The sequence below is a fragment of the Ranitomeya imitator genome, chromosome 1 (assembly GCF_032444005.1).
Source record: "Ranitomeya imitator isolate aRanImi1 chromosome 1, aRanImi1.pri, whole genome shotgun sequence".
Lineage (NCBI taxonomy): Eukaryota > Metazoa > Chordata > Amphibia > Anura > Dendrobatidae > Ranitomeya > Ranitomeya imitator.
Window position 1 is genome coordinate 869,524,184 of NC_091282.1, and position 19,486 is coordinate 869,543,669.

General features: G+C 40.1%; 1 protein-coding gene across 3 annotated transcripts in view; it reads right to left on the reverse strand.

Annotated features, from left to right (window-relative positions):
• Nucleotides 1–1,963: 1,963 nt before the first annotated feature.
• SLC20A2 (solute carrier family 20 member 2) overlaps nucleotides 1,964–19,486 on the reverse strand; it is a 130,809-nt gene continuing 113,286 nt past the window's right edge. For 2 of the 3 annotated variants that reach the window (XM_069742699.1, XM_069742690.1), the window contains exons 7-11: nucleotides 15,547–15,744; nucleotides 13,531–14,119; nucleotides 11,539–11,724; nucleotides 8,305–8,389; nucleotides 1,964–6,190 (exon numbers count right to left, since the gene is read on the reverse strand). In XM_069742699.1, coding sequence (XP_069598800.1) covers nucleotides 6,026–6,190; nucleotides 8,305–8,389; nucleotides 11,539–11,724; nucleotides 13,531–14,119; nucleotides 15,547–15,744 — 1,223 coding nt within the window. In that variant the 3' untranslated portion in view covers nucleotides 1,964–6,025. Of the gene's footprint in view, nucleotides 6,191–7,797; nucleotides 7,883–8,304; nucleotides 8,390–11,538; nucleotides 11,725–13,530; nucleotides 14,120–15,546; nucleotides 15,745–19,486 lie in introns of all 3 variants that reach the window. The other variant, XM_069742707.1, reaches the window with a different exon arrangement.

The following is a 19,486-nucleotide window of genomic DNA, read 5'->3' on the forward strand; positions in this document are numbered from 1 at the left end:
GATAAACCTTGCTTAAACTGAACATTTAAAGAACTGCCAGTGAGATAGTCGCTTCCACATCGGAAAGTGAGTGGTGCCAAGTACATTGCATCTGCACATACCTACTTGGACATATGTATGATCAGAAGTAATCGGGCACACCTTTTGGCAGACTGGCACAGAAGGAACGTAAAAGTGAGCAGTGCTTGAGATACCCCCCTGAAGTGCTACATAACATTCTACTGAGACTATCCATTATTTCAACCACCCTCCCCTTGAAATGTTTTAGATATGTGAATTACGAAAAATTATTTGAGAAAGATTTTTTTTAGGCACACAAAGGATGCTGTATGTATAGAAATGGAGTATAAAATTGTCAGGGATGCAATCTTTAGAGACAGAACAACTGATATGCAACAACAAAACACATTGCTTTTATAGAAATTACAAGTTTTTATTTTGTTTCTTTTAGCCGAGCAAATAAAAGATCAGCTAGCATGGAGCCTACTGCTGTACAGATTTCCTCTCCCATCACAATGGAAGGCTAAAAGAGGACGAGATGCAGAACACGGAAGGGCTAAAGCTTGGGTGTTGTGTGAATATTTCACTTGCAGTCTACTGGGGAGATACATGTTCCTCAGTGGCAAGAATTTTTAAATCAATGATGTCTATACTTTTAGTACTGGCCTTTCTCGCGGTCTCACATCTTTTAGGTTTCTGACTTCACTGTCTCAAAGCGATTCCAATATTGGCTCAAGGTCGTTATGGGCCCTATTCATTATTGCATTTGTTCTAGTTTTTTCTTTATTTGCACCATATTCTTTCCATTTGCACTTTTTCCAAAAGCAATTTTTTTTTTTTTTTTAAGTTTTCCACTGCGTTTTAGTCTGGTTCCTCATTTGTGACTTTTTTTTTTTTTTTAAAAGACACAAAATTTGTCATAAATGTACTTTGGTTCCTCCTGGAGTGATGTACACCAGATATATTGGTTTTTATGTATGTATTATTTATTTCAGCGCTAAAAAGTAGTAAAAAAGTTAAGAGACAAAAATGAATGTCATTTTTCAACTTTGAGCAAAATTTCTAAACAGCCTGCACAATTTTGAAGAATTTGGCGCAAAAGATGGCAGCAAAAACAAGACAAATGAAGGGGGACTTAAAAAAAAATTAAATGAATTGGGGCCTAAGTGTTTAATTGCAAGATCGTTCAAGACTGGGTTCATGTGCGGAGCAGTAGTGTGCCATGTAGCCAAGAACGGAGCAGCAAAACCTCTATATTTATTGCGCTTTTTCGGGAAGTACAGCTAATGCACATAAAAATTTGCTTCACCTGTACTTGCCGTGGATCTGTGGCATTTTGCGATACACCACATGCACAATTTTATGACAAAGCACACTGCCGCAACATTTGAACACAACCCAACCAAATATAACCAGTTGACCCTTTTCTAAGGCTTTAAAGATGGTTTACATTTAAGATATTTATTTTATCTTGTAAAGTAGTAGCCTCAGTTATAGCCTCTTACATATTCTCCATTACGGCAAACGGACGTAATAAGGCGGTCCACTTGCTAAAGCAAAGTTCCAATGGCTCTTACTGTCTCAGGCGTAGTCCTATCATTATTCCAAGTACAATTTGTACTTGTACTCTCTCTCTCTGAAGAGGCAATTTGCATATTCCAAGTACAGCAATTTATTAGAATAGTTGTAATAAGTTGCCACAGGGTAAAGGTAACTTAGTCCTGTGATACCAGTTATCTGAAACCAAACCTCCGTTGATCAACTGATTGTCTCTTTGCGCTGTAGCTGACCGGGCTTTGTGAAATGAGACCACCCCTTGAAAGAAACCAAAACTTATAAGTGGCTTCACATCCATAAGAAAATAATTAACTTGGGCTAAAAAATAGTTAGGAGCTTTAGCAAATTACTGGAAAAGCAAGCGCTATGTAAAGAACATAAACAGAATCTGGGTCCAAAGCTAAAATTTAGCATAATTGTTTTACTAAGAATATTTAGACTGACAACGCAAAATATTAAGCAATCAACTACGGGCATAGATGGTAATCACTTCAGTATTTCTCAAATCCAGTCCTCAAGTTCCACCACTAATTCTCTTTAAGGTGCTTAGGGTACTGGGAGTTATTAATGGTGGGAGGGGGGTCTCCTGTCCTGGATCTGCATTGGAAAAACTTTTTGACAGTGAGGGTTATCAATGAGTGGAACAGGCTGCCACGAGAGGTGGTGACTTCTCCTTTAATGGAAGTCTTCAAACAGAGGATGGACAGCCAGATGGTTTAATGATTCCTGCATGGACCAGGGGGGTTTGACACGATGACCCTGGTGGTCCCTTCCAACTTTAACATTCTATGATCTCCTGCACAAAATAAAAAGCATCTGCAATGGTGTCTTTTGCTCTAAAAGACCTGTACTGACTTGCAACCAATTGTATGGATAACTATGGTGTAATGCAGGTATATGGAACATAGATTATAGCTCATCCCCCACCCATTGTCAAGGATACCTAACAACAAGTAGGAATTTTTCCATTTTTTCCAAACACAAAACCTCTTCAAATAAAAACTAAAACTACTTTGAAAAAATATAGGCTTACCTACACCAAATACCGTAGATGTGCACGTTCCTAAAGAAAAAGTCTTGTAGAAAGTCAAGGAGATTACGATTCATTTAATGAGCACATGACTAAAGGAAACCGGTCACTAGCAAAAACACTGTGGGGCTGAAAAGTATTTTTACTAATTTGCTTCACTAAAATTTTTGCATCGTTTGGCTTTACAGACTCTTTGATGCCTTACACATTCTACTATGATGTGTTCTGTGGTCATCAATCATTGGAAAGTCAGAACAACCTTACTGATGGACTCTGAATAAAACATTCTGCCCTCACCAAACTGTGCACATTTTTTTTTTTAATGAAATCCAAATGCAGAACTGATTTCAAGCCAAAAAATAAATGCATTTACGTAGTGGGGAAAAAAATGTCTTCAAAAGGTGAACAGCAGGAGCATGGCATACGACAGGGAAGACTAAGCAGATTACATGAAATTTTAGTTAATTAAAAGAGAACTTGACAGCTTCCCCCATGCCCACCAAACACCAGAAATTGTGGTTTAAATTCCCTGCCCAACAGTCCTTCTATTATGACTGACAAACAAATATTTAGAAATCCTTTTTCTACAGTCCAATTGTAATATGCTAGGCCTTTGGCTAGTCAATGGGGCGCTAGTTTCTCTCTGCAGGTTATCAAGCCCTGTGGGAGTGATAACATGATTTGGAAGAGTCCGTGTCATCGCCAGCTCCCTGCAAATATCTGGCATGCGGGTTTTTTCACTCACATCAATGGGCCTCTTGTTAGTCGTCATCTGCACTTCCGGCTATGTGCAGTGCACCTCTGAAGCCTAGAAATGTACACCCGCCTTCAGAGACGCAAAACGTGGCAGAAGAAAACTGGATGTCCATGCAGGATTTATACAGAGCTGGCGATGACGCCCACAGGGGCGTGACAACATGTGCGGGGGAATGCTAGTCTTTCTAAAGTAATGCCCCCATTTACTTGTCACAGGATTCATTTGTATAGGATAAAGACTTTTTCTAAAAATCTTGTATGTGTACAAAGTAAGAAAGGGACTGCTAGACAGTGAATTTAAAAAGGAACATAGAACTGCTGGTGGTTTGGGGGGCATGCAGGACCTGTCAGGTTCCCTTTATGTTTAACTTGAAACCTATTAATGAAAATCATTGCTTTGCTATTCTTAGGAGTCCACTGCGCAATTTGCCGCAAAAATTAACAACCATCTCTGTACATATGCTTATACAGCAAAGGCTGTCAATCACAGATTAGGCCCACCCACTGGACTCCTAGCCATACAAATAAGGATTTCATTTGGAAGCAGGGTGTACCGAGTATTTTATCACAAAATGTATCGATCTGTTCAGCATATTCGGTTTTAAACTTGTTGTTGGCTAATCATATTTAAAGTGACAGGTTCCTCTTCAAGGAACATATCATTCATATATAATCCAGGCTCCTCCAAAGGAAGGACCAATGTGGGAAACTGCTTTCTTTAGCTAATGCAGGGGAAAGTCCTAGAGCAAAAACTGAAAGAACAAAAAGTAAAATGGTGTCAATTATCAAAGTGCTTATAGAAGCACCTAACTAAAATATTATTTGTTACGGGATATATGTTAATGTTCACACAGACCCTGGCTCCATTAACAAACCAGCAAAAAAAAAAAAAAAAAAGTAGATCTGGGGCAGTGGGTTGATGGTCCCATATGCAGAGCACCACAAAAGTCTGGGTCTACTCCCATTATAGCAGGGTAACTTATGGATGAGACGCGGTTAAGCAGGTGCACGATTTCGCTACTACTAGAGTGCCAACCTCCACGACCAGGAAGGGCTATTAGGCAGTGTGAAATTGGGAGCAATTTCTGACTACTTTGATTGCATTAACCATTACCTGAACTATACATGTTAATCCTTAGACTATTTTGTGTTGGGACCACTGTTCAGCTCTTATATTTCCACATAACCCTAAATCTAGGCATGCAATTATTTACGATGATCACTCGCGGGGTTGCCTGTTGAAACAGTGTTTTGTGGTGTACAACCACCCCCAGGGGCAAGGTTTTTTATGTTGCTGTTTGTTAGCTGTTGGTGAACATTTTTAATACATATCCAATACAGTGTAATGGTTTTAATATGATAGTTCTTTGGGAGAGTCCTTATCAGGCAACTCTGGTGTATTAATTATGCACAATTTGACATATAAAGATGGATACGTTAAAGCAGATAATTTTCTTAAAGGTCATGTTATATTTCTGGTATATGTAATGTATCAACTATTACTTTTTACCAATGGGAGTGTGTGTGTGTTTGTGGGGTGGGGTGGTGGTGGGGGGGGATGGGCTTAGTTGTGTTTAGCTGCAAATAGTGTATGGAGAGATATGAAACAAATGGATGACTATTCCCAGTCTGGAAAAATCCCTGTGGACATAACAGATGTTTGATGGTACAATGGAGAAAATACACAACATAAGGCTTCTGTTAAATAGTAACACTATACAATTCCATTTTTTAAGTTATGACCAAAATGTTCCTCCATTTAGAGACCAGTAATCTAGGTCACCGGTGTCTCCATTGCAGATCCAATAATGACTTATTGGGCACTTTTGAGAACTGGAGTTGAGAAAAACAAAAAAATGACACTTCTGAGAATGGATATATGCATAACTAGCGAACTGCAGCAGTTCCATACGTATTCATAGAGCTTCATTAAAGCACAAAATGTAATGGTTTCTGAAGGCTTGGTGGCCAAGTAGCAGATTGACACACAAGTGTGACTACACTCGTCAGGAACAACCTCCATTCTTTGGTACTCTACTACACTTTTTAATTAAACACAATAGGGAAATTAGCCAATGAAAATATGCTAATATATTTACAAATGTAAATTATAATACAGAAAAAGCTACTTATTGGGTGTGAACTTTTCTCCTTAAAGTATTATGCACATCTTTATGTATATTTGTGCCAGACTTCTTTATACTCCATCTGAACCCTGCTTATTACAAAAATGTAGAATTCCACTCCCCTACCTCGCTTATCACTTACAATATACATATCAAGTAGACATGGGTATATTTGATAATTTATACTAATTTTTTGAATATTAAAAAAAGCAACCTCACAAAAATAATACATTATGTACAGCTTTTATCTAGATATAAAAGGCTATGCAATTACTCCCATCCCAAATTATAATGCTCTGGTAGTGTAACCTACTATACGCATATATATATATATTTATTTAAATATAAGTAAGCCACATCTCACCATATCACCAATTTGACATACATTATATACAGCAAAATTATTACATCAAGATGATGATGCATTGATAAGTAGAAGGGCTTGTTATTTTCCACATTGTTGGTAAAGCGGGCGGCTTGTAATATTGCTGTAGCTTTGTGTGGTTTCCAGTAAGGTTATTTCTATAGGATTTCGCCTTAGTCAGAGGTTATATGATCAAACATAGGGTAGGATGCCGTACTGAAGGATGGCCATCACTCCAGCGCTAAAGAGACCAGCCACAGGTACCGTCACAAACCAGGCCAGGAAGATGTTCCTAAACAAGCGCCAGTCTACGGCTTTGCGTGATCGGATCCAGCCCACCGACACCACCGATCCAACCTTTTGTTTTATAGGACGTGGAAAGAAAAGAAAATACTTAGGATAATCATGTAAAGAACACAACAGATCTGCAAAGTTAATGTTGGTAGTACAATTACACTTTTTCTCAATGGATAGTTATATAACTGCGGTTTGTTCTACAGCTTTATTACCAATGGGTATGCAAATAAAAATCAAATTCTGAAATAAGGTCATGTTCAGAGTCGATTAGGCTAATGATTTCGTGGGATGTTGAGAGCAGTGGTACTAACTAATAAATAGACTACAAGAAACATTTAAGAATCATACTAAGCAAAGGTTAGATATTAGTAATGGAAAGGAGAAGAAGCAGTTATGGAATTAATTAGTGACCAGTGTGAAGCATCAATACAGCGATCTGAGGAGAACTACACATTTGATCACTGACTTCAGTAATATATACATGACATGTAATAAGCATGCTCAGGAATTAAAATGTTGGATCTCTGTAAAATGTGTCGCTTGAGCAAAAAGAAAATAGACCAGGTGAAAAATCTGACTCCTTTCTAAGTGTTGCGTATGGCACATCATCTCTGCAGCCCAGTATTCCAAAACCAGTGGGATGTACAAAACTGGGGGCTCAGAGAGAAAGAAAACTATGTGACAGTTCGCATGCTAAACAATAATAAAATACAATTTCCTAAAAGGTCAGGAAATGCCTTGAAATTGGCATGTTCTCCCAAATAACTATTACCCAAATGTCCAGTAAATTGCAGATAACTGTGCATAATCTCAAGGCCCTTGATACTAAAGCTTTATCATTTATAAAAAAAAATATGTTACTTCATGTTCTTCACTTGCCAACAAGGTTTTAGGAATCTAAATGAAAAGTAAATGTAACAGTCATTGTAAAGATTTTATTAAAGCTGGTCAGATCCATTTATTTCCAGAGTGCCTGGTTATCCCAAGTCAGGTGCCAAGGCTCGTTAAAAGGGGCAATACTGACTTTTAGGATTGCTATATCTTATAGGTGGCACTAGAGTTCTAGTTCACTTCTTTTCTAAAGAGGATATTTGCATATTTAAATTCCCAGAAATGCATTGCATGGCCTATAAGTCTCCTTATACCGGCTTGACACTTCATAAAAGAGAAATGTTTCCCTTTAACCCATTTGTAAGAGGGCTCTCACAAAGGCAAATCAGATCTCCTGCTTTGCACTGATGAGGAGCAAACACCACGAAACATGTGTCTGAAAATGGAGTGTCTGGGTTGGCTTCTTAACCCAAGTCATGTGGCAAGGCTTGTTAATAGTCTATATTGACTTTCAGGATTGCTTTATGTAATAGCTGGCGCTAGAGTTTATATCCTCTTCCACTTGGAAGAGGATATTTGCATAGGGTAATTTATGAAACGGCAATGAAACGAACCCTTTTTAACAGTTATGCGGAATAATTCTAAATATTAATTTGGTATGTATTTTAGTGTCTATGTATAATGCAATGTGGGTGAAATTTTAAATATTCTATTCCAGGTTTGAGCAAGCAACATCAATGTAACAAAACTGAAGTCAAAGACAATGTGACTATTGTACCATATTCAGATTGTGGCACATAAAGACATTTTCTATTGTACCACTGCAAACCCAATACCTTGCAATGAGTAGAGCTTATGGGTATACCAACATTAGAGGCTAATAATACAGTTAGCCCAGACATTACTTCAACGCAAAATCCACTGTGGGGAAAAAAAACAACAGAAGACAGTTTGAAGGGTGAAAAACTTGCATGCAACCACGAGCCGTGCACAGAGGAGAGTGGATGGTAGACGGCGGGATAGGATGAGGCTTTGTGAGTGACTTGCTTTAGATCAATTCTTAGTGGCACCAGTGGATCTATCTTTAGAAGGCACAAGGCTCCAAGAATTATTCAAACCTGTTATTTTTATATACTGTATATCAACAACTGTAAAATATAGCAGCTCACAAGGAGTTTTCCTAATGGGAACTATGGGAAAACAATAATTTCCCATGTATAGTAGTAATGTCTTTAATATACATAACGTATTCTCTGTGCCAGTAAACATTGATCTTAACCAAAAAGGTAACGCAAATGGATAGCCTTGACTACCCCAAATGCAGTCACGTGCAAAGGGCATACCTTGCAGTGTGTGGTACTGATAGGGAGTCCAATATTGGAAGCTACCACAACTGTGAACGCCGAAGCCAACTCAATAGTGAATCCACTGCGGGAAGTATAAGAAAACACTTGATAATCACAATTGTAATATGGTCGCCCAACGTGCAGGGCAACACAGAAATTCTTACCAGAAAGCCTTCATCGTCTGCTTCACTTATCAGCATACAGCATGCAATCATAAGAAGGGATCAGTGTCTCCAGTCTGACATTCAAAGCAGGTCCTATTCTCATCTATTTTGTGGATCAAACTACACCATTAAAGTCTATGGAGATCCGTATTAAATCGGATGAAACAGGAGTGTCCTGACGAAGATCGGCGAAACGCGCGTTGAGGCGGCAGGCTGGGGTCTTGATCTCACACCACATGTAGGTAATATGAATATTCTTACTGAATAGTTTGCAGCACAGTCTTACATTTTGTATTCTCTCTTGCTTAGCACTTTTTGCATCTTGCACATTATATTCTATGGACTATCCTTGGATTTATTAGGCTAAGTTTTAGGCCATCTATATCCGTGATGTTTATTATAATATGTATATATTTTTTGCATATGCACCTATTACATATGTACTTATTACCCTGAATTGGTCTCTATTCTGATGGTAACAGGTAATAGCGTCTGCACAATGTGGTGAATATGTACCTCCCCTATCCTGCTTGGTCAGCTTAACCTTGCCATATAATACTGGATTTTAGTGTTTAAATAAATTTATAATTTTCTAAAAAATACTCTATTGGGTTTTTTCTGATTGGAATTTTTCCTTTTGTGTGATACATATAAGCTTAGTTTCAGTTTTATATTTTTACAATTTAATAGAAGCACTAAAGCAATATAGAGAATTGGTTGCAAAGTGCACATAGCCTTTAATAGTGACAGTCGGTGCCCCCCCCTTACGGAGTCCGATAAATCAGTTTTCCACTTTGCATAGGACTGTAATCCTCCAAGCCACTATACTCCTAGACTGGGCAGTAGGAAATCCGTTATCTGTGATCACAAACAGAAGTGATTAGAACTTGGGGGCCAAATTGAAACCAAACAGTTTGCACCAGAAATCTATGATTTCAGCAAACATTGTATAACTTTTGTAATTGCATTTTTTAAAGGGATTATCCTTAACCTTTTCATTTTTTTTTTTTACTCATGGGCCTAAGAACTTAAAAGCAAGGAAGCGGCTAACTATCTGCCTGTTGTGCCCGATGCTGCTTTCTGACGACACAGAGTGGTCACATGCTTCTCCTGCTGGCGATTCAGCAGCTTACAGTGAGGTCACTTCAACAGAGCAGATGCTTCTCTTTCACTCTGCTCATGGAACAGGACTACTGATGTCATGCTGATTGACAGCCTGCTCCGCATTGCATTATTGCTGAGAGCCGGTTGTCAATCAGCATGTCGGTAGTCATGCTCCGTCGATAGAGCAATCCGGAAGAGGAAGAGCTGTTCTGTAGACATGAAGCAGCTGGATCGCTGGCCACAGCAGTCTGTGATAGATCTGAACTGGCACTAGGCAAAACAGGAAGATAGTTAGTAACTACCTACCTGTCCATTCTTAACCCCATGAGAAAAAAAAAAATTAAAATCGATCCTGGATAACTGCCTTTAATTGTGGCACGCCAGCTGATAGGTGATTCAAAGTCATTAAGAAGCTCCTGGTTCTTAATGTATTCAGTTCAATTTCAATCAGTGGATTCTTCTTCAAAACTGGCATACAAAACCCCAGTCTTGATGAAATGGCCCATTAATGTTTTTGGAGGCTCAAGGTTTCACTTGTGTTATGGCTTTTATCAAAGGTTAGAGGTGGTCCAGATTTAGGCAAAATTCTACAGTATTGAAATATCTGACACTATCATATTGTTGATACAACTTTGTGGTATTGGGGCTATAACAGTTTGGGGCCTGCTTCTATGGGGCATTCCCCCGAATCCTGTCCTGAAAATAAACCACTGCATGTGGTTTCCAATACGGTTGAGTTATTCCCCATTTCTCAGGAGATAATGCATACTGGTGATTTATATTTCTGCACCATATCCTAAAACCATTACACATCTTTGCCATAGTATCCCAATGGGATGGTGAAAAACCCTACAACTTTAATGTATCTTGCAGTGCGGAGAAAAGTCTGATACAATCAAGCCTCCTTACTTGTTCTCTTCACCTTGCTCATTGGCAACTCTGCCTTTATATCTCTAGCTGTGACTAATTTGAATCTGACTACTACAGACAAGCATCCTGACAACCCCACTTAAACTAGTTGCTTTGGATAATCTGGGAAAAGACAACATCTGAAAAATGAAAGCTGGATTGTCCCTGTGCTGCGATAACAGAAGGAGAAGAAAGCTTTGACAGTAGTCACATTCTGCCATTTCTCATGTTTTGTAGTGTTAGTTAGATCTTCCTAAAATAAAATAAAATTATGGTTAAGTACCTCTTTAAAGGGGTTTTCCTTAGAATGAACATTAATTAGATGGGCAGTAAATGTTGGTGCTGGTCTGACCAGCAAACCCCTCACCGATTTACAGATGGGACAAGGTTTCTGATCCCAGTGTACAGTTGGCTGTGTGTTAGGTGGCTCATCAGTGAATTCTACGAAAGTTTTGAACGGAGGTCTAGGCTATTTTCTGAATCTAATTGATTTGACAAAAAATGTTCAATGTGGGAAAACCTCTTTAATGTGCAGCTAAGTGAAATGTGAACTGTTAGAAATGGAAGGAGGAAAAATTATCCACTACTAAATTTTAGGGCAAATCACACTTTAAATTTATTTTTTCCCCAAACGTTATAGCCAAATGACATACTAAATATTTACTATATACATTCTTAATTCATTCTAAAGGGGTTTTGCAAGACTGACATTTTTTTTCTCCTTCAAAATCACTCACTGGGTGAAAATAAACTAAGCATTACTTACCCTCCCCTGCTCCATTGATATTTTTACAGGCTGCAGCGGTGAGGTCATGACTATAGTGCACATCACCACTGCAGCCAGTCACTGGGCTCAGCAGGGTGAAGAGTCAGTGCTGGAGAAGAGGAGACGTAATGCTCAGTTTATTCAGTGAGATCTTTTGGATGAAAAAACATATCATTGGAAAACCCATTTAAATATAAATGTAGTTTATTTTTACAAATCTAACATCTTGATTACAATATGGGTTAGTACTAATCAATGTGATTCAAGAATACTTATCAATCACATTACCTGGATGGGGTAATTGGGGTCAGGTCTTTTCCCATTGTCTGGATCACTCGTCGACCCCACACCCAGAGGCCAGCACAGATGCCCACTCCTCCATACAAAAGCAACCACACTGGCGTCGAAGCATCTTGCATTACTCCTCCTTGCTGGTAAATCAACCACAGAGCAACCAGAGGACCAATGGCATTGCTGCGAGAGGGAAAGAAATCGTTGTAGAAGAATGCAGACTGACACAGGGAATGTGTCACTATAGTCATCCTGCCCAAACCACGAGCAGCACAAATTAGAGCTTGGCTGGCGATTGCAGTCAGGTTAATCTGAATGCAGAGAAAACTAGGGAGAGACCGGACTAGATCGGGCATGGTCCCCAAGCCAGTTCCTTTTCAACAATGTTGATTAATAGGTCTCTCCCTATGCAGACACATAGGGAGATACTGGCCAATCAACTGGAGTGGGGCAAGCAAAGGGGGCTGGCCTTTTAAACGGTTTTCTCTTGATTTGAAGGTTCCGATTTGTGCCAAAAATGGTTCGGGCTACATAAATCTAATGACAGGTTCCCTTTAAAAAAAAAAAAAAACACAGCAAATTACATGGGAACCATTAAAAAGGAAATGTCTAGAATTTGTAACCTTTTTGTACAGAATGTATACAATCTACAGCCCTCCAGGCCATTCCGTGCAGCCCTCAGAAGGAGGAACAGTTATTGTGCACTGTCAAGGGAAAATTCCAGTTTTATCTACTCCCCACAAAAAAAACAACATACACTTAATCACTATATAATGAGATTTTTAATATACTCTGTGTATTAATCCTACACTGTTTCCAAAATCTGTTTGTGTCATTCAAGGTTTAAACCAAGAGGCTGAAAACCTATGCACAGCGACTGCACACATTCCGTATAATGCTATATTGTAACAAGGTGTTAGTCTAGACTCCAGGTCGGGGATTGCCTAGATTAGATACAGTACCATTATATCCACTACACAGCTGTGAGCAGAAGTGGGAGCACAGCTCTGGAGGCATGCACACAGCCCTGGATGTAACAGGAACCCTCATGAACGGACAGCATTTTGGCAGATAAAGGATAATCAATATGGCTCTGATTTGTTGTACACAACCTAGGAAAATTCTTTGCAAACTTTCTCTCTGCAGCCAAATGACAAAAGTCTAATGGGCAAGAGAGGACTAGGACAAACTATCTGGTCATGAAAAATGATAATAAAACAGTGAAGAATGGTGTAGAATAACTAAAGAAATCAGGTTCCCCCTTACTGATGTCCCACTGCATATCTGTTTGGCTGCAGCGGTCACAGGCCTGGGTCGGAGACATTACTGCTTGAGCAGGGAGTAGAGGCTGGAGCAGCAGGGGATGGTCTATGGTTTCTTTTCACCATTGTAAATGGTTTTTACAACATTTTTTCCTGGCTGGATAACCTAATGTTCCAGTTGTTATTGTATATAGGATACATAAATAGAGTGACGGGTATGGCATGTGGGCTTCGTGACGGTAATATTCACTTTGTAAACCTGACCTACATATGATAGTGTAAGAAAATGAAAAAGGATACATAGCCTGCCCATTATAGTTAAAGGTTGATCATGTGGCATCCCTGATAACGCTGGCCCTACTGGAGACAAAGCGGTGTGCTGCCAATGTCTGAGACAAACCAATAAAGTAACAAATGATGTATTATTTACTGGCCAGATTCACACATCTGTGTTTCGAGGACGGACTGCCCGTACAACAACCTAATGTGCCTAAGAGGTTGTCTAATGCAGGACAGGAGTAGACCCTTTGCCAATCCGTACTTGGACCACAAATGTATGAAATAGGCCTGTCATATAGACATTATTACACTATAAAACAACATCATGGTACACCCTGATCAAAGACCCAATATTAATCAGAAATATAAGCGAGACATCTGACATCAACCATTTTAACTTGCTGAAATATCTCTTACTTGTGGCCTCCATTGACAATGGCTCATTTACCTGACATCATTCCCTCCGTGAGCAAATGATCCAAAGCATGCAGTCAAAATCTGGAGAAAGTGGAACAGTAAGTGGACTTCGGACTTGTCTTTCTCTTCTTTGTCCTCTTCCATAGAGTCATCCTGCGGGGGACTGGGATCCGCTAGCTCTGTGGCAAGCTTCATCTCTACGCCACCCTCTTCTGCCTCAATCTCCGCTTCTGCGACCGCATTGCAGTAGCTGGAGTAGCTGTCGTACCGTATGCGTTTCTTGGAGTAGGCCACGGTATCCCCCACTAACTTTTCGCTGTCCTCTGGAGTTGCGGTGTCGGCGGCTTTGAACATGGTGTGCACCGGCATGCCGCAGATAGCAGCGGTATAGCACGTGTAGCTGTTATTGCGTCTCAGCACCCTGTAGTTGTTTTCATGTGGGCGATCATCGGTCACTCTATCTAGGTGGATTTTGTGCAACAAGTCCTTGTACAGCCCAGAGTCCTTGTGTACTGTATGATACACATGAACATCACTTTTCATGTTGTGGCCCTCGAAGCTAAATGTACCATTTGAAAGTGGAGATCTAATGGAGCCATTTGTCATTGACGCAGCTCTTCCTATAAAAACAATCCACAAAAGCTGTAAGTCAATGCTTCCAAAAAAAGCACCTAATCTGAGGGCACTATAATGTAGAGGCTGAGACCTTGATTCCAGTGATGCGTGCCTTCTGTGGTTTTGATAAAATTCACTGTTTCAGCAGAAGAATATCACAAGATGACCAGTAAACCTGCTGCCATGTTCAAGAGCTCTGTATTACCCCACCCACACCACTTACTTTCTTTGTAAACTGTGCATAGGCAGAAAGCTGCTAGCCAGTATTGTGGGCGGAGTTATACAGAGCTCAGCATTTAGAGTTGTAATAATAAAGCTACAGCAAGCAGTCCAGAATGTGATACACCACTGGAATCAGGGACTGCTCCCAGATGGGGAAACAAAAACCTGATGAGAGTCCCTTTAACAATTTAATGTTAAAGCAAATTGGTATATAAAGAATTAAACTGATCAGAGTGATTTATATCATTTTAATCTTTACGATGCTTTAGGGGGACTTTAAGACATGTTCAAACATATCTATGTGGTTGCAGATTGATTTAGCAACATGGAGAAAATTCAGCTTTGAGTAAATGAGCTGGCAGGCACCCGTACTGACTGATAGGCACGGTACGTCAGCGAGGCTGTTGTCACCGCATGCGTGTCGGACCAGGACATTACACAAAATATCAGTCCAGAACAGCGACGTGTCAAACAGTGCAGCTGGCAATCAAGGCCAAGGAGAAGGTGCTAATCGGGGTTTAGTTAGGAGAGCTGAATACTTTCAAGGATCGGTAGCGCCCTTTGGTCAATTTTGTAAATGACCAAATAGGCCGGCAAGATTCCAAAGCGGATTATCTCTGCCTACTATATCAATCTGTGCCCAGTCTGTAGATGGCTTAGTAGGTATAAATAATCTTTCAGGCCCCCACTGATATAAAGAAAGGTGAAAAATAAAAATGGGTAGAGAAGGATGTGTTTACATTCGAATGCATAGTATATGTGTTACCTGTTTTCTAAGGTACTTTCCAAGCAGTATGGTAACAATTGAAGGGGTTCTCCGGTCCAAATTCATAGGTCTGACGTCAATCTGTGCGACTGCAGTGTCATGAATCCCCCCAGAGCATGCACTGTGCATACTTGTCGCTTGGACCGGACAATCCTTTCAGTAGAATAGCGTTGAAATATTAATTGCGGATTGTTAATTAAAAAAAAAAGCCTAATCATTGCACAAATATTGGCTTCTCAGATCAACTGATTTTGATAATGACAATGTCTGCTTGTTGCTGTACTGTCTCTGTACTTTACTACATGAGCAGAATTAACTCAGGATGGATTACATCTTTACAAATTAATTCAATCTATTCATTAGTACATTTTACTGCTCAATTAAAAAAAAAAAAAGAGCCTTTATAAAACGTAAAATATAGTAATAATCAAGAAGAATAATAACCATATGGTATCCTTGTGCTTCCATTTGCTACAGACTCTGATCCAACTGCAGCCTCAGTAGTAGCGCTCGTTAAAGGCACCTCGCTATCATCATTCCCCTTAGCACCAGGCAACTCTTTAAAGACAGCATTATCCTCATCTTGAATTTTATCAAGGCTTTCCTCCGATATCCGAGACATTGCATCTTTCTTTAATCGACCTACAAAAACATCAAAAAGGAAAAGCCTTCATCATGCGGAACTTTCGTACATACCAATGGCACTAGACTAAATTTTGCTTATAAGGATAGGGACAGAAAAATCCACCATTACCACTATGTAGATGGCTGGGTTAATAAAATCAGCACCAGATTTGGGGATACACATGCTCCTCCTCGTGATCATACTGTTAAAGCAGTCCATACACAACATTTGTTGCTAGGTCCGGGTCCTCGATGAGAGAGCCGCCACCAAACATGTCTAGTGGCTCATCTCTGGGAGAACCAAACGATCAGCAGTTGGAAATTAGATAAGCACAATTGACAATAATCAGTTGCCCAGGGCCTCCATACACATTTGATCTTTGATTGAGCCCAACAAAATCAGGGGTGCAGCCAACATTAGTTTAAGGTGTACGGGCGGGGGGAAGGGGGTCTTAAAGGTAGTTTGACAACACCTTGCAATGGAAGTGTGCACTATGCATCAGACAAGCTTCCTGAGCAGATGTCATATGTACATAGGAACATAGGACACTAGTTATCTGATGGTGGCCAAGAGTGTCTTTTTGGCCTGAGTCACGCCAATATACAGTTGAAGCCAGAAGTTTACATACACGATATAAAAAGATACACATGCATGTTTTTCTCAATATCTGACATGAAATCAGAATAAACCTTTCCAGTTTTAGGTCAATTAGGATTACCATAATTATTAACTTTTGGCAAATGCCAGAATAATGAGAGAATGTTTTAAGCACCCGTATATACTCAAGTATAAGCCGACCCGAGTATAACCCAACCCCCCTAATTTTGCCACAAAAAACTGGGAAAACTTATTGACTCGAGTATAAGCCTAGGGTCAGAAATGTAGCAGCTACCGGTGAATTTCAAAAATAAAAATAGTTACCAATAAAAGTAAAATTAATTGAGACATCAGTTGTGCCACATATAATGCTCCATAAAGCTGTGCCGCATATAATGCTCCATACAGTTCATTACGGCCCCATAAGATGCTCCATATAAAACGGTGCCACATATAATGCTCTATACCGTTCATTATTGCCCCATAGATGCTCCATATAAAGCTGTGCCATATATAATGCGCTGTACCGTTCATTATTGCCCCATAAGATGCTCCATATAAAGCTGTGCCCCATATATAATGCTGCTGCTGCAATAAAAGAAAAAAAAAAAATGACATACTCACCTGTCTTGCTGCCCGCAGCTCCTCAGCGTCCCGTCTCTCTGCACTGACTGTTCAGGCAGAGGGCGGCGTGCACACTAGTACGTCATTGCGCCCGCTGACCTGAACAGTCAGAGCAAGAGGACGGGAAGACTGAGCGGCGCCCGGCGTGTGGAATGCGGACAGGTAAATATGACATACTTCCCAGGCGGGGATATTGCATATGATGTGGCAGTGCCCTAGCCTGTCCTCCTTCTGGATAGTTGTTTTAAATCGTATTGAACTGGTGTATGGATGTTCTGTCCCTAGGGTTCCACTGACTTGCATATTGGGATATGTGGAGGAAATTGTTACGGACAACATGTTTAAAATAGCTATTGCACGATTGTTATTCATTGCTAGGAAATTGATCGCCAAATTTTGGATTAGAGGAACCTCCAACAAGAAGAGACTTTCTTAAGCAAACGGAGCATATACTTACTTTGGAGAAAAGTATCTACACCAAAAGGAATAAGCTGGACATCTTCCACAAGCTGTGGCAACTGTGGATGGACTTGAATTAGGATGATAAATGAGAACATAGGGAGCCTAGTATTCAATGGAAATATAACGGATGTTTATTCAAATGTTTGTATGATGATGGGAAGTGGGGTGGCTCTGGCTGAGGTCTCTGGGGTTGGGCGGGGTGGGGGGGGCTCTGGGTCGGGGGGAAAAAGTTATCTGTAAATGTTTAATGAAACATTGTCATGAGAAATATTCTGATTGTTTATTCTTTGCGGATAATAAAAATCTATCTGATAAAAAAAATATGACATACTTACCTGCTCCCGGCGTCCCTGGCTCCTTATCCCGGACAGATGGTCTCCGGGCACTGCAGCCTCTTCCAATGTCAGCGGTCACCGTTACCGCTCATTACAGGAATGAATATGCGGCTCCAACCCTATGGGAGTGGAATCCATATTCATAATTTTAATGAGCGGTACCACGTGATCGCTGAACAGGGGAAGAGCTGCGGCACCCGAAGACCATGGGACAGGCAGGGACAGTGCCAGGAGCGCCGGAAGCAGGTAAGTATGCGACAGACCTCTCTCCCCCTCACCCGCCGACCGTGACTCGAGTATAAGCCGAGAGGACACTTTCAGCCCAAAAATTTGGGTTGAAAATCTCGGCTTAAACTCGAGTATATACGGTACTGCAAAGTCAAAAGTTTATATACACCAATATTACTATGCCTTTAAACAACTCTGGACTGCCCATATGATGATGTCATCTGTTTGGAAGCTACTGATGCTTTTTGGCAACATCTGAGTTAATTAGAGACACACCTGTGGATGTATTTAATGCACACCTGAAACACACAGCTTATTTGTGTAGCATCATGGGAAAGTCTAAAGAAATTAGCCTTGTTCATCTATACAAACAATTATACGCAAGTACAAACAAGATGGGAATGTCCAGCCATCATACTGCTCAGGACAGAGATGGGTTTTGTGTCCCAGAAATAAATGTGCTTTGGTCCGACATGTGCATAACAACCCAAGGACAAAAGCAAAAGACCTTGTGAAGATGATGGTGGATGCTGGAATGATTGTGTCAATATCCACAGTGAAACGAGCACTGTATCAACATAGGCTGAAAGGCCGCTCTGCCAGGGAGAAGCCATTACTCCAAAAGAAACATAGAAAAGCCAGATTAATGTATGCAATGCACACAGGAGCAAAGACTTTAAATTTTTGGAGACAAGTTCTGCGGTCGGATGAAACTCAAATTGAACTTTTTGGGCATAATGACCATTGTTACGTTTGGAGGAAAAAGGGAGAAGCTTGGAAGCCTAAGAGCAACATCCCAAATGTGAAACTGTGGTGGCAGCATCATGTTGTGGGGTTTTTCTGCAGGAGGGACTGGTGCACTTCACAAAATTGATGGCATCATGAAAAAAGAAGATTATGTGGCAATACTGAAGCAACATAAGACATCAGCCAGGAAGTTAAAGCTTGGGCAAAAATAGGTCTTCCAAACGGACAATGACCGAAAGTATACTGCCAAAATCGTAAAGTCGCTTGAGGATAAGTCAAAGTCCATGTTTTGGAGTGGCCATCACAAAGCCCTGATCTCAATCCATGTGGAAATTTATTGGCAAAGCTGAAAAATTACACCAGTTTTGTCAGGACAAATGAGGGCAAATTCCGACCAAATATTGTGAGAAGTTTGTGGCAGGATATCCCATATGTTTGACCCAAGTCATTCAGTTTAAGGGCAATGGTACCAAATACTAATGAAATGTATGCAAACTTTTGACTTTGCAGTAAGGTTTAAAAATGTCTTAAAACATTCTCTCTCATTATTCTGGCATTTGGCAAATAAGAATTATGGCATTCCTAATTGACCTAAAACGGGAAAGGTTTACCGTATATACACTTGAGTATAAGTTGACCCGAGTATAACAGAGGCACCTAATTTTGCCACGAAAAACTGGGAAAACTTATTGACTCAATTATAAGCCAGGTATGCATTATCTCCTCATCCCCGTCCTGGTATGCATGGCTCCTTATCCCTATCCTT